General features: G+C 34.5%; 1 protein-coding gene across 1 annotated transcript; it reads left to right on the top strand.

Annotated features, from left to right (window-relative positions):
* Positions 1–9,626: 9,626 nt before the first annotated feature.
* Positions 9,627–15,694, top strand: emx1 (empty spiracles homeobox 1). Its single transcript, XM_055169358.2, has 3 exons — positions 9,627–10,473; positions 12,324–12,508; positions 14,443–15,694. The coding sequence occupies exons 1-3, from the start codon at positions 10,131–10,133 to the stop codon at positions 14,608–14,610; spliced, it is 696 nt and encodes a 231-aa protein (XP_055025333.1). The 5' UTR covers positions 9,627–10,130; the 3' UTR covers positions 14,611–15,694.
* The last annotated feature ends 50 nt before the right edge of the window (positions 15,695–15,744 follow it).

Here is a 15,744-nt window from a genome sequence, read left to right as displayed (position 1 = left end):
TCCACTTTTTTGAAAATATGCTCATTTTACAGCTCCGAGTTAATCATCTACGTTTTACCGTTTTGGGATTCATTCAGCCGTTCTCCAGGTCTGGCTGTACCACTTTTAGCATAGCTTAGCATAATCCATTGAATCTGATTAGACCATTAGCATTGCGGTCCAAAATGACCAAAGAGTTTTGTTAACCAAAAGAGTTTTCTTATTTAAAACTTGACTCTTCTGTAGTTATATCGTGTACTAAGACTGACAGAAAATTAAAAGTTGTGATTTTCTGGGTCGATATGGCTAGGAACTATACTCTCATTCTGGCGTAATAATCAAGGACTTTGCTGCCGTTCCAAGATGCAATGATATTGCCCGAAAATAATCCCCTGCTATTGAAAGTTACAAAGAGGACTAGTTCAATGTCATGATATAAAAAACTATGTAGCATATAATTTAAAAATAAACATCTATTCATAAAAGAGCATCCCTGTATCATGATCAAACCCAGAAATCCCAAAACGAATAGTCATTTTATGCTCACAGTTATAGCACTGGGTTTCCCCTGACTCTCAAGGAAAAAGTCATATCAGGTTCTTCACCACAGAAAAGGAAACCCTTTGATCTGTAACCATTTGTATGACATAATCATTATTAACCATTAATCACAATTCAGTCTATTTGAAGAAATCTTGTTTGTCCATCTCAACAAACCATGACAAGACATGAGTAATTAAAACCTAAACGTATTTTCTGCAAGATTGTGAAAAATTTATGAAGCAAGGGAATAACTAAAAAGTTTTATGTATTTGAGATTTCCTCACCGTAATGTTTTTTACATATGGGAAAATGTTAATTAAATTCATTAGGAAAAAACAGCACTGTTGATTTAAATTATGAAATTACAAGCAATTATTTAATCTTACATGAAGAGTATTTACAAAGGCCAGATGTTCCCCAAGTGATAGCTATGAATGATTTAGGATTTGCACAAGGAAACATACAAAAGTTTTAACATTATGTCATCTCATAACATAAATAATATCTTTGGGGGTAAAACACTATTGAAAAATCCTTACATTCAGTTTTTCTCCAAGATATTTCTTTTAAACATTGCTGCACATCCTCACAGAGACTCCATTTTCTATTAAAGTCACATACAATAAGGGCTGCATGCCATGATATTTGGTCTTAGTGCATATGGGAGGTAAATTTCGGTGTTAACTTTTAGTCAAAAAGCTGACTCCTCAGACTTCCATCACTGTCAGAGACGTTCAGTAATTCCACCACTTCATCTTCATCAGTGTCCTCTGGATGCCTTTGGCTCCCTTTCACCTTTTCCTATAGCTCCAGGTAGCCTTTGGCAGGAGGGTTGGTCCTTTCAGTCCACGTCCCAGGCTCAGTCATATTCTTGCCAAGCTGGGCTGTGGAGGTCCGATCATCTCAAACTGAAGTTTGCATGGCAATGTCAGCTACTTGCTCTTTTGATTCGATGCTGGGGGCCAAAGCAACTGCGGACTTAGTGGTACACAGCCCCATGTGTCTATAATGTGCAGCTCTACTTTTACTCCGTCAGTGCAAAGACCACTTCTCCGATATAAATGCAACCAACTTTGCACTTATTTCGCATGCATAAGTATAAGTAATCCAGTGGAAAGTTGTTAGAAAGCTGTTTTAGTATTTCCCTCTCTCACAGCTGGTCTGAACAGAAATCATTGTTTCACCACTTTAACAGGATGTGAAGAGCTCTTGACTAGTTATACCTACTATAACCAAACCACATGCCAACCCAATCAGAAATATTAGTTTTTTACTATATTTATAGCACCTTTACAAATGAAGTTGTCTCCAAAGGGAGGATTTGTCAGGTTTTGCTCACTTTTGCATACAAATGTGTCCCAAAAATGTGTTGAAGTACACACACACACACACACACACACACACACACACACACACACCTCTTTAAAAAGCACTTTGATTAATAACTAGAAAACAATAATGCAAAACAATACACAAAAAGTGATAAGGTGTAATAAATGGCCTAAAAGCAAGATATAGTGCCTGGAGACATTAGAGCTATCGGAAAACTTATAACAGTCAAAATACAGATTAGCACAAAATTTCTGGTTACTATGCTATTTTAATATTGGTTGTAGTGTTAAAGACAAACAGATAAATAATTTCAGATTATGGATTGTTGAAAAAAATACTTTTATTTGTAATACCAAAAAAAAGAGTTTTTTCAACTTCAACCAAAAAATGAACTTTTAAGTCACATTTAGAAAAATTAAAAATTCACATTTTTGGGTTACAAATTGAAGTATTTTTTTGAATTTGATCCAACTTTTCACTTTTTACAGTATAGTAGAGATAAAATATTCATGAACAGAATGGAAAGCATGACACTTGTGGTTTTGGGTATTGTGGGCATAGCGTGAGAAATACCTTTAGTATGCTACCATGAACAGGGATTTCTTCTACGAAACGTTTCCTTTTTTTGCCAAATGAGTACGCAACATCTATTTATCTACTCTGAATATCTTCAGTGTTTTCAATAACATTTTAGGGTTCCTGCATTAGGTTTTTTTCAGTCATGCAAAAACTTGGCTGTTATCGTTAATCTTTCTTGGTATTTTTGTTCATTTACAAAATTATCCTCTCCATTACCTCACGATAAACCACCTAGAAGAGCATTTTGCACATAATTGTATAGCCTCCGTCATAAGTAGCTAAAATGACGCTGCATATTTTTCCTTTTTAAGTATGAAAGGTTTAGTTAAGCTACATTCCAATGTCAGAATCAGATGTTAGGGTCTCTCCTGTTGGTCAAGTGAGGGACAGTATTTTGTAATGCTCTAAAGTTTGCTATAAAGTGGCTCTACTTGGTCTATTTTTGTTACAATGCTATTTATATAGACGGCTGCCTGTGGTCTATAGAGATTACCTGTTTACACTCAGGATAAACATCTTGCTTGTAAACAGCCAGACAGGCATTTAATAAATATGCTATATACTGTAAAAAGTGAAAGTTGGGTCTATTTATTACTTCAATTGCACTGTAAAAAATACTTTGCTGCCTATTTTTGTTGAATCAACTCGGATTTACAAGTCATTTCAACTTTCTCTTATTTATCCTGACTAGAGATGAGTTGTTATAACTACAGGTGAGTTGTTATAACTTATAAAATTAAGTTGACTTTTCTCAACTATATTTTATAAGTTGTGACAACTCATCTCTGTTGACATTACTTGTAAATCTGAGTTGAGTTACAGTGTGGTAACACTAAAAATAAAGTTGTGTCCACTTTTCACTTAAAGGTGCAGTGTGTAAACTTTAGCAGCATCTAGTGGTGAGGTTGCAAATTGCAACCAACGGCTCAGTCCACTGCCGAACACTTGCTTTTTGAAATGCATAAAGAAGCTACGATAGCCACAAACATCCGGTGACAAACATTTTATTGTCGGAGACAACTTAGTAAAAAAAGTTTGTCCGTTAAGGGCTTCTGTAGAAACATGGTGGCACAAAATGGCGACTTCCATGTAAGGGGACCCTCGGTGTATGTAGATAAAAACGTCTCAATCTAAGGTAATCAACACATAACTGTTCATTTTAAAAGGTCTTTATACACCCCTGATAATATAGTGTTGTATATTATTTTGCATTTCTTTCAAGAGATCCTTCTGAAAATTAGACACTGCACCTTTAAAGTGAGAAAATGCAAGGTTAAAACTTTCACTTTTTACAGTATAGACAATTTAAATATGTTCACGGTAGAAATTAATCGAATAATATGCCCTTTATTTACACCTTATTTTTGAATTATGCATTATAACATATAGCAGTGGTTTCCCGGACAGGGTTATCCTAGTCCCAGAATAAAATGCATGTTTGAGCTGCTTAATTTAAAAACACCTTGCACTGGCACATCTTAACAAATATCAGTGTTTTTTCTCAAGATGTACATCAGTAATGTTTTTTATAAAGTTTGTTTGTAAAAACTACTTTAATGTCCTAATCTAACTAAGGCCTAGTCCTGGATTAATCTAAACCCTGTCCAGGAAACTGCCCCATAGACTTCTATAATGCATTTAACAAAATAGTTTTCATTGATGGCCACTCTCCTAAAAATAGGAATGAAATTAAAGGCAAATAAATAATGAAATGCATAACGTCCACAATGAACAAAATAAAAAATTGTGTGGAGACTGCATATTAGAGGCTCTCAATCACAAATTCTCAAATTATGTTATATTTAATAGATAGTAGCTATTAGAGAGGTGAGCTTTGATGATAAGGTTAACATGAATCAGTGTGAAAGTCCCCTAATAAAGAGATAACCTTTTACCCCAAACAAATTCATTTCTACAAGTAAACCTGAATGGCTCAGAGATGCCCATTGGAGATTTTGGAGGACATTCTCATAATGACGACGCCAAATTTACCAGGTGATTCAACAAAAGTAGAGATTCAGGAGATAATGTGTTTATGAACAGAGGGTAGCGTGGTACCTGCTCTGGGGTAAAATTGCCACTGTGGGTATAGCATGACAAATAACTACAAATTACCCAGCATTACAATAGGGATTTCCCTCTTCCATGGAATTTTCACTCAGTTCTATTCAGAAGCTTAAAAAGCCGAAACGATCGACCTTGACAACACGAAAATCCATTCACAACTTAATCGTAACTCATAGCTTCAATTTTGCGCAATGAATACCAGTGTGTGCTTTGTATTTTTGCTGGTCATTGGCCTTTCCAGTCAGGCTGTAGAGTATGAAACTGACTTCGACAACATGGTGAAGAGTATGCCGAACAGTCCAACACTGCTGGTAAGCTCTTTTAAGGACATAAAAATAATTCGATTTGATAAAAAATGTTCTTATGATCTGACGTTGTTCTGTTTGATTTACAGGAGTGTCCGGAAAACTGTGATGATGTAAAGGTATGTACTCACTAACTGTTTTTGCCTTACTTGAGTTCATAGCTGTTATGGTATCTATACATTACTGGTGTAGGCATTGCCACTCGAACCTCTTTCTCGCTTTCTGAACAACAGACTAATGCTTATCTGTATAGCATGAGATTGTATCACATTTGCACTGACAGCTCAGACTTCCTTTTCACATGCATATTCGTGCATATGCATTTTTGCCACTAAAGAAGAAACAAGCTGTTTTTTCTCATTTCTGATCCTGCAGCTGGAACCAAACATGTTTTTGCTTTAGACAGACAATATTCTAGGCAACAAGTCTGCTTTAATTAAAACTATAACAATGGACTTACTTTTATTTCTAGGAAGCACCACCAGCATGCCAATGTGTTGACTTCTCTTGTAAGGTAAGACCTGAGCAATGTTACAGCACACAATTAGTTAATTAAAGTGTATAAATTATCTTCAGACTTCTTGTGACTGCACAGAAAGTACTTTATGTAGCTTACTTTATTACTAAACACTGGTGTTAATATTGTTCTGTTTGTGCTGAATCCAGGATACCCCTGCGTATAACTGCATTGAAAACGGCCTGAAGAAGCTCGACATAGCTTGCTTTCCAAAACTCTTTCCCAAACAAACTGGCACTTGTAAAATCCTCAAGAGACTACGGGTAAAGACTGATTTAATTTGTAAATTCAATTTTAACTGATAGGTTATTTTTCTTGGAAACTAAAATCCTTTGCAATTGTAAAATGTTATTAGTTGCATCATGATTTAAGACAATAATGCATAAAAATTGCATATAGTCCTGAATATCTTACTGTGAAATCTGTGTTTAAGCCACATTAGAATAACTGTTGACATCCATGGAGTCTAATGCTTGTATACGCATTTTTAATATGTCCTTTTCTTTGTCTTGTAACAGTACATGAATATAAGAGAAAGCACGCCCTGGCAGAAACCAGTGTCTCCTAAAGTGTTCCTGAGGTACATTCGAACAATCTTTGAAAGTTCAACAGCACAAGCAATGGGCTGATGTTTAGCGGATATTTGCATTAATCTGTTATTATTTATAATATATTTATTATTTTTTATTGGTAATGTATTTATATATTTATTTATTTATTTATGTTTACCATGAATGTTGTAAATCTTTAAAAGATCAACAGCACAAGCAATCGACTGATGTGTATCTGATATTTGGGTTAATCTGTTATTTATATATTTATTATTGTTTATGTATTGATATATTTATTTATTATGTTTACCATGAAAGTTGTAAATCTTTAAAAGATCAACAGCACAAGCAATCGACTGATGTTTATCTGATATTTGGGTTAATCTGTTATTGATATATTTATTATTTTTTTATTGGTTATGTATTGATATATTTATTTATTATGTTTACCATGAATGTTGTAAATCTTTAAAAGATCAACAGCACAAGCAATCGACTGATATTTATCTGATTATTTATGACATTATTTTTTATTGGAAATGTATTTATATATTTATTATTTATATATTAGTTTCATGATGAATGTTGTAAATATTGATATATAATAAATTCCTATTCCAAATTCAATTTATTTGTTTAAATGTTTTTGAGAAAAAAGATATATAGGATAAATGTAAGTATTTTGACACATATTGAGCAGATAGTACATACCAATAATTATGTCTGCTGCTGACAAACTGATTACTCACAAAAATGTAAATATATAAAATACTAGAGTGTCCAGAATGTTCATCTGTGTAATGCACAATATGGCCACATGTGACCTTTAGCTGGCAGGCTTCACCTTGTGACCATACAATACTAAATATAGATGGATAGATGACATGGCACGTCACAAGATTTTAGATATTTTTGAATTTGATGCTGTAATAAAGTAGCCTACTGTTAGCATATATTCCCAAACAAATGTCTCAACTTTCTGAAAAGAACAGAGGAAACTCAAAACTCTTTTTATCCTCGTGCATTCCAATACAGTCCAATTCGTATTTTACTAATTTCTGTGAATCACTGACTGACACCACCGTGTCCTAGCCAATACACGTTTTGCACCACAAGAGGGCAGCAGCTAACAGCAAAACAGCCATTGCTTTCAGAAACAGATACAGCAACCATTTACAAGTGTGTTGTGAATAAATTTGGGGGGGGGGGGGGTTAAAGTTCGTTTTCTTACATTTTAGATAATAAGCAATCTGGGTAATCAAAACCAAACTCGAGGACGGCAAAAAGAATGACATGCAGCTGCCAGTTTTGGTCTTTACAGTCTTTGTAAGGAGGTTTTGTTATAACAAACTCTTGGTAAAAAAAAAGTTTGGATAACTTTGAACAGTGTGCATACCCAAAGTTTGGTTAATTTTAAATAATTTAAGAAAATTTCGTAGCTGCAACCTTTATTTAATTCATAATGTCTACGATTAAAGACAAAATTAAGGATTGGATTTTATGAATGCACTTTTAGAAAAAGACAAAAAAAACTAAAGCCCTCTGTTGTGTGTTCATAGGGAATATGTAGGCCTATCATGTGCTTTTTGGCTTCATGCAAGTGTTGTAGTTACTTGAGAGATTTATTGTAGTCACTGTATGCAGCTACTTGTCTTTTTCTCATTTTACATGATTCCTTGTGGTAAAAAGCTGAAGTCTCCCATCCTCCCATTTCTCTCTCTCTCTCTCTCTCCCTCTCCCAGCATGGTAGTTTTTAATTCTGTGTTTGTGCAGATGGCTGGTTGCCCCATTAGCATTCATTACAGATTCCTTGAGCTCTTAATTATGGAACAAGAGAGAAGAGTGGCAGACGGAAACATTGGGAGTCTCTCTCTTCCACTCTTTCTTCATTTCACCTTCAGGCCCACGTATGGCACGCTGGAGATCCAAGAAGGTTGTTTAGAGTGCCTGTGTAACGGAGGCCAGCTAGTGAGTGAGAGCTGTGCACTGTGTGCAGTAAGCAAACCTCACGTCCCGACCTAAAGAAGTGCTCGAGCAACAGACTCAGAGGTCATGGTCTTCTTGTAAAGCGCTCGACTCCCATGCTGGACCGATCGCCAGATCGAGTCACGCTCGGGGGTGCGCGCGAGATCGGTTGCACCTGTACTGGCGACCATGAACCGTATTTCTGTGCATGGGAAATTATACTTTTCAAATATAAAAAATATATATAATTCATATGGCATAATCAAATGATGATTCGTTGCTCTTTTTGTGTAAATGCCATACGGGACACACAGATCTGATACGCGGAGTATATTACTGTTATTACATTGTGTTATTACATGTCATAATGTTAAACAGACACTAAACCAACACTTGAAGGCTATAATAGTTAAGAACAGAGTTTTACGTTAATGCACTAGATAAGTTGCAATATATAGCGCAAAAGCAATGCACATTCACAAAACTATTGTTCCTTTATTGGCAATAGCCTATTAAAATTAAATTATTAAAATATGAATCACCTTCTTAACAATTCGAAGTACTTTGTCTAAAGTATTCACAAAGAGTCTTAATGTATTTAATGAACTAGCCAACGATGCTATTATAATGATATAATTTGTCTAGTTTATTCGTTTGTCAGTGTAAATAGATCATTCTTAAGCATTAACTTGTGTTCATTCACGGGCTTTTTGCTTTCTAAATAGGCGCTCAACATGTTGTTCTGTCAGCTAATGCCCAACTGTAATGATTTTCTAATGCGCACTGGAGTTAACGAGCCTGTCCAACATTTAGTCTAATAATTACCTTTAAAAGCACAACATGAAACGCTGGCTGAATAACCTCTTAAGACAAATACACATCGACCTGTAAATTAATAGCGAGGTGAAGTTCAGGAACTATAGCTTGAAGCTTTGCAATGCGCCTGGCTGAAACTCTTTTAAACTCCTAGATCAAATGTCCTTTTTTTAATAATTTACCCGCTTTGTCATATACAGACCTCAAAGTACCGTCTTATAGGCCTGTACACTAAGCGGGTGAGTGATCGGAAACAGGTGCGGGTGGCTCGGTATGCTATGAGATGTTATCAATGTCCAGTTCTGGAAACTGGGCAGTGACAAAGTTAATACATTACTACGTTAAAGGTTCACTGGTTCCTCATTTTATAATGGTTATGGCTTAAAGGCAAAAATAGCTTGTTAACCAAAACACAAAATGGGATAACATTAGCTTTGTGAAAATAAATAAATAAATAAATACAAACTTGGCGTCATTATGCTGATTACTTTTAATAGAAATGTTAAATGCAACGTATGACAGTAATTTTAAGGAAATTTGTTTAAGTTAGACAAACAATGTTACAAGCAACTTAGAAAAGTATTATTATTGTTATTATTATTTGTTCAATAAATAAGAAATAAACACACTCACTGTGCAGAAATTATCTAACTATATTAAATGGCAAAATCTTGTTTATTAAACAAAGAGGAAATAAACATCAAACCTATTGCGCATGTGAAAACGTTGCTTTCGCATTAACGTCCAATTGTTAAATAATGCTAATAATATAATAATAACATTATAATTACATAAGATATATTTTATAACAGCAATATGTGCCTTTTAATAAAAACTCCAGCGTATGCAGTTATTTTCAGAACAACAAACTCAATTGCATTTTCCCAGATGCTTGTGCTTAATCAGTATATTTATGAACATTTAAATAAACACATTTTTTCACATCAAAAATGTAATAAAGAATAGTTAAGAAGCAAACTGGAATAGACTGCGGGTTGTTTAATGAAGCCTGAAGCCGTACAGTTGGAAATGTGACAAGGAAATGTTTTTTTATTATCCAGGCAGTGTGTATGAATTGACCTGTTGGAGGCATGCAGCTCTATTGAAGTGAATGATCAAACTAATGGAGTTCATTATCTGACCCAAATGAATATAGGACCCGCCCACCGCTGAGCTATATGCGCCAAGGGCTTTCATCCAATGAATGTAAGTCTAATACGACACTATGTGGCGTCCCTCAAATCCATATCCACGAGTCTTGAGTCTGTCTTCTCACTTTAGCTTCCATGATTTATGAACACGTCTGGATCGATGGATTACACTTCAGTTTGTCAAAGTAGGGAGTTTTAACAATATTTTGTTTTTGACTCTACAATGTCTTTCTAAATTACTTTGCTACTGATAGAGATCACTAAAGGACTTCTGAGGAGGTTAAAGTACCTCATCTGTTGGACTGAACCGGTAACATCACGGACAATGTTTTCGGCAACAGGAAAGCGTTGTTTTACTATTGAATCTTTGGTGGCGAAGGAAAGCCCCTTAACACCAGAAGACCCAATTCGCCCTACCGCCCTAAGCTACACAGCACCCGCTGACAGTTTTCTGAACGGCTATCAAAACCCCGCAGGCCGCGCGCTCTACCCAAACCCCGAACTGGTGTTTTCGGAGACTGTGAACCATGCACCTCTGAGCATGCATCCACATCAGCTCGGCAGCACGCACCTTCAGCACCCTCACTTCTTTGGCACGCAGCATCGTGAACCACTCAATTTCTACCCATGGGTTATAAGGAACAGATTTTTTGGCCATCGGTTTCAAGGTATGTTCGAAGATATCACCGCATCTAACAACCTGAACAAACAAAACAGCATGTGCATGTAAGATGTGTATTTCTTTCTTTCACAAAGCTTAGGTAAGCATATTTTTTCTTAAGGCTAAACATACTGCATTATTGATTTATGGTTTTTAAATGTTGCATAAAACTGCAATGTCCATGTAGGCTACGATTGACGATTGCCCGGGTTTGGAAAGTCATGGTGTGTGTGTGTGTGTGTGTGTATGGACATACAGCTGAAATACACACTTTGAATTGAAATGCATGCTTTCGGCTGTATGCTACTTACCACGGTGGAGCGGGAAAACATTGATATTAGGAGTTTTTTGCTAAAGCCAGATAAGGTTCAGATGAAAATCACAAATTCTGCTCTACAGCTATATGGTCCTTGCCCTGGGGCGCTTTTTAAACGCGGGACACACAGACTTAAAATACAATGTTCACAAACAACAGCACAATGTCAATCTTGGAGGAAAATTCTGATAACAGTAATGACTTTAATTTATTTAAAATGATAAGAATTATATTATATATATTTATATAATTAGGATATATATAAAACGTACACTAACGTAAATATAACTTTTTCAATATTCAGACTGTCCATATGCAATTTATAAGGGTTACAGAATTACGTAAATTGTGTACAGCAGTTTTTTTCTGAATATGCACAGCGACCTACTCGTAGCACTTGACCATTTTTTCTTAATTAATAGGCCTTTTCTGATTTGTATTAAATTTCTTTACAATTGCCACCCTATCTAGTGTCACTGTAAAATGAGCTATAATGGCAGATGATGAATCTGCTTTGATGATGAACTCGACACCGTCATTTGCATTGGTCTTTACTGTTTTATAAAAAAAATTAATGGGAGCGTACAAAAACATTAAAAAAAATTTATTTAGTAGGTAAAAGATGTCTAAATTAACGCGGTAAGTGCATCACTATAAAAATATTACACAAACACGCTGAACCAATTCAGACCAAGTTAGTTTTTTATCTCCATTATTGTGTCAAGAGTAAAGTTTGCGAAGCCTATAGACTGCTAATGACTGCTAGGTAAATAAATCTGCCACTGATTAAAACAAAAACAAGGGCCGTATGGCATGGGAAAAAAACGTATAGGCCTGTTGTTAAACTGACTTACTTTATATTAGACATGTATTATTAGAAAATTATTTTAAATAATTTAGAATAAATTTTCATTTTATAAATCTTTGTGATTGCAAGTATCCAATGTGCATACTGCTTCTTAATAAGTGAGAAATAAACTTAAATATCGTCAACCATTAAGGCTGAACTATTAAAATCATGGTCAAAGTGAAAATAATAGCTAGATAAGTGCTTCATTTTAAAAGCGCCAAAAAGTAAAATAGTAAAAAAATAGAATGACACTTATAGGGTTAGTAAAAAACAGGTTGTATTTAATTATAAACCTGAAAATCACAACTTATTAATTATTTAAATTATATCAACTATATCAATTCATGAATTCATACAGCCAAATCATCGTAAATATATATACCAAGTCCTGTATGTCTTCTGTGGTTGAAATAAACCATAAATGTCACTAGGCTATATGCAACATATGTCTTAGTGGGAGAAATTTTTATATTCATGGATTATCATGCGGAGTTATAGCCTACAGAAATACATATTACCTCAAGCTATCCAGTAATTTACAAACTATTATTATATTAAGATAAATAATATTATTATTATTATATATTATTACTACTGCTACTACTATTATATATACACATAATAATAATAATAATTATTATTATTATTATTATTATAACTATTATTGTAACATTGTTGATGTTTTTTTTAGGTAACGACGTCTCACAGGACACGTTGTTACTGCATGGACCTTTCGCCAGGAAGCCGAAGCGGATCCGCACCGCGTTCTCGCCCTCTCAGCTGCTGCGTCTGGAGAGAGCTTTCGAGAAAAACCATTATGTTGTCGGAGCAGAACGGAAACAGCTCGCCAACAGCCTCAGTCTATCTGAGACTCAGGTAAACATTATCAAGCTCATTACCTACACCCAAACAGAGTTGTTATAAAGCCTATATAGTAGCCTACACATACAGAAAGTTTTATCTATACTCAAAGCGTTCTAATATTATTTATTATGAACTGCATGATAAATAAACTCAGACAAGTTCTTGAAACTGACATAAAATTACTAAAATAAAAAACCCAAACGCGTAATAATGCAAGAAATCGAAATAAAGACATTCCAAATTATAAACGATAATTTGGCCATAGGACGCACTTTTTAATTAAAATAATGTTTTTAGTTAAAATAATGCTTTAAAATATTTGTATATAAAATATTCATATTATGAAAAATTACTAGCCAAATACATGTGCAATATGAGACTGAAGATGACCGATTTCATGAAGCACATTAACTTTATTTGCATGTCCGGCGTGTTACCAAAAACCAAGAAAGACGTAAAACTACATAAATGACTACTATAAGTCATAATGCGCAACATAAATCTTCCTCAAGAATAAAATAAAATGAATACGTCTGTGATAATTCTTACTTAGTTGTGTATTGTTTTACTGTGTTTTTCCAAAAATTAGTGTTGGTTAAAATATACATTTTGTTACAATACGCCGGAGTGGGAGCATGCGTAATTGGTCCTTCTTCACATTACATTGTTAATGTACTCTGTAAGCGTTAAATACGCACATGCTTAAATCATGTGATCGATTAAGTGTCCTCGTCATCAAGATTATAGCCTAATAAAATGTAGCCTACTGCATTCATAGACGTCATTAATCACGTATGCGTGCATAAGGTTCCAACCAAAAAAAACACAACCTTATAAAAATCCTATTCAGTACCTTTGGACCTGTCAGATTGTTGCAGTTCTAATGGCGGGGAAAAACAGGTGTTAATCCATTTTGTGTTGCTGTAAACGCTGTTTACATCCAACAAAAACTTGGATTGCTGAATTAATAAATTGGCCAAAAGTAGAATAGCCTATATTAGAGTCTAAAGATGGGATGTATCATGTGTTTAATGCGTTTTGTCGTAGTCTTTATTTTAAAAGAGCTTTATTTTAATGAGCAATAGAAATACACCCGTTTAAGCAATGATGTAATCTCATCACTGGCGGGTTACTTGAAAAAATAACTTTATTCTGTTGGATATATATATATATATATATATATATATATATATATATATATATATATATATATATATATATATATATATATATATATATATATATATATAAACAAATAAAGTATTATGATATATAAATAGTATATATATTCTACTTTAACATTCCATCATCAAAATAAAACTTTTAAAATGACATTTAAAAAAGGTGTAAGATGATCGTATTCCAGTGCCGATTTTGTTTGCTCGTAACTTATTGCTATGATAGTGAAAAAAGCCTATAAAATGATCAAATGTTACTATGTATTACTCAGACTGATCCCTTGACACGTGAGACCTAATATTGCGATTTTCAATAATCAGCCTAAAGAAAACATACTGTAAGTCTAGCCCAAGTCTAGGCTACTTTTTGTAAGACCTGGCTACCTTACCCAAATAAAACGAAAGATTTGTGTGCTTTAGTTTTTTTTCTGACACTTGCATTTAATAAATTATCTTTGATAAATAAACAACATCATAACTTTGTCCTAGAGTCGCATTGCGTTAACAGCGCAAAGGTGATGGGTTCGTTCTCCAGAAAACGCATATACTGACAAAAACGTATACACTGAATGCATTGCACTCACCTGTGATAAAAACATCCCAACATCTGCCAAAAGCATAAATGTATAACGTCTACCCAGTAACAGCATAAAGCTAAAGAAAAAACAAAAGTTTGTCAATTGTAATGCAAAGTTTGTCTCTTATTAGATACAACACGATATTATGTTACTCACGAGTATCTTTCGGTTGGCACTTTTGTCTCCTCAGGTAAAGGTGTGGTTCCAGAACCGAAGGACCAAATATAAGCGACAGAAGCTGGAAGAAGAAGGTCCAGAGTCCACACAGAAGAAGAAGGGAAACCATCATATTAACCGCTGGAGGATCGCCACCAAACAGAATGGATCTGAGGACATAGATGTGATGTCCGATGCCTGAAACTAACATAGACACTGTCCAAATGAACATACAAGACCAAGAAAAGCACTATTTATTTAATGTGATTAGCCATGCTATGTCAGATTGTAAACCTAACTGCAGAGGGCCTGACCACGTGGTGTGTATGTGTGTAATTTACTTTAAGGACTGTACACTATAGTTCATTAAAATACCTCTGCTGCAATGAATCAAATGTTTCCTGTCACAGAATATCAGCTATTATGTTTTTTGTCTCTACTTTTGAAAAAGAAATTGTACTTGAAATCTAAAAAGTTATAGGTGAATTTTAACAGATGCTGATCAGAAGTCAGTATTTTTTAACTATTATTAATTTTGCATAGTTAATTGGTAAATATTTTTGTGATTTAATTGGTTTTAATTTTTAAATTATGTCTCCTTATATTGAAAATGTGTGTAGCTTTTCAAACCAAGACATCCAAATGACATTCAGAGGAGTTATTAAAATGATTAAAACTGCTAGCCTAAAATGTAAATGATGTAAGTAAGGTTTAATTGTGTTAGAGACTGGTGCTGTAAATCCAGTGTTTGAACATTGTGTGTGCACTGTCATTTAGGCCTACTTGTAAATACAGGTTGATGGGTGCATGAACTAAGTTGAATGTTTACCAATTAACTCATTAGTTTCTTTGTAGTGTTCATTCACTGAAATACATTTTATATAAAAAATACAAAAATTTCCATGATTAATAAAGATGTTTCAGAGGCAACGCACACCTTATTGTTAACGAAATGACAAAAAATACTGTCCATTACTTTATCACCTAGGTAAAAAAAAACAATTTACCCTTTTAAAATGTTTGTGCACACGCATTCCCAGATAAAAAAAGACAATGCCTGCAGGCAATTCTCTCATCTCACCTTGCTAACTTCCTGTCAAAAGAAACAGAGGCAGATTGTGTTAAACGAAGCCATGGGTGACCACTGACCTTAAGATTTGACCCCGAGCCTGCAGTGTGAACAAGGGTTGTGAGAGTGAAACGCGCAAAGTGATGACACCCGGGTATCACTGTCAAGTACGACAAGAGTGTATTCAGACAAAGGTTGTTTTGGTGCGTTTGTTTTGAGGCTATCAGATATCCAATCCTGTGTGCAGGTGCACACATCACATCCTCT

This window comes from Misgurnus anguillicaudatus, chromosome 11, assembly GCF_027580225.2.
Source record: "Misgurnus anguillicaudatus chromosome 11, ASM2758022v2, whole genome shotgun sequence".
NCBI lineage: Eukaryota > Metazoa > Chordata > Actinopteri > Cypriniformes > Cobitidae > Misgurnus > Misgurnus anguillicaudatus.
The sequence above is the reverse complement of the archived record's forward strand: the minus strand, read 5'-3'. Positions and strand labels throughout refer to the sequence as shown.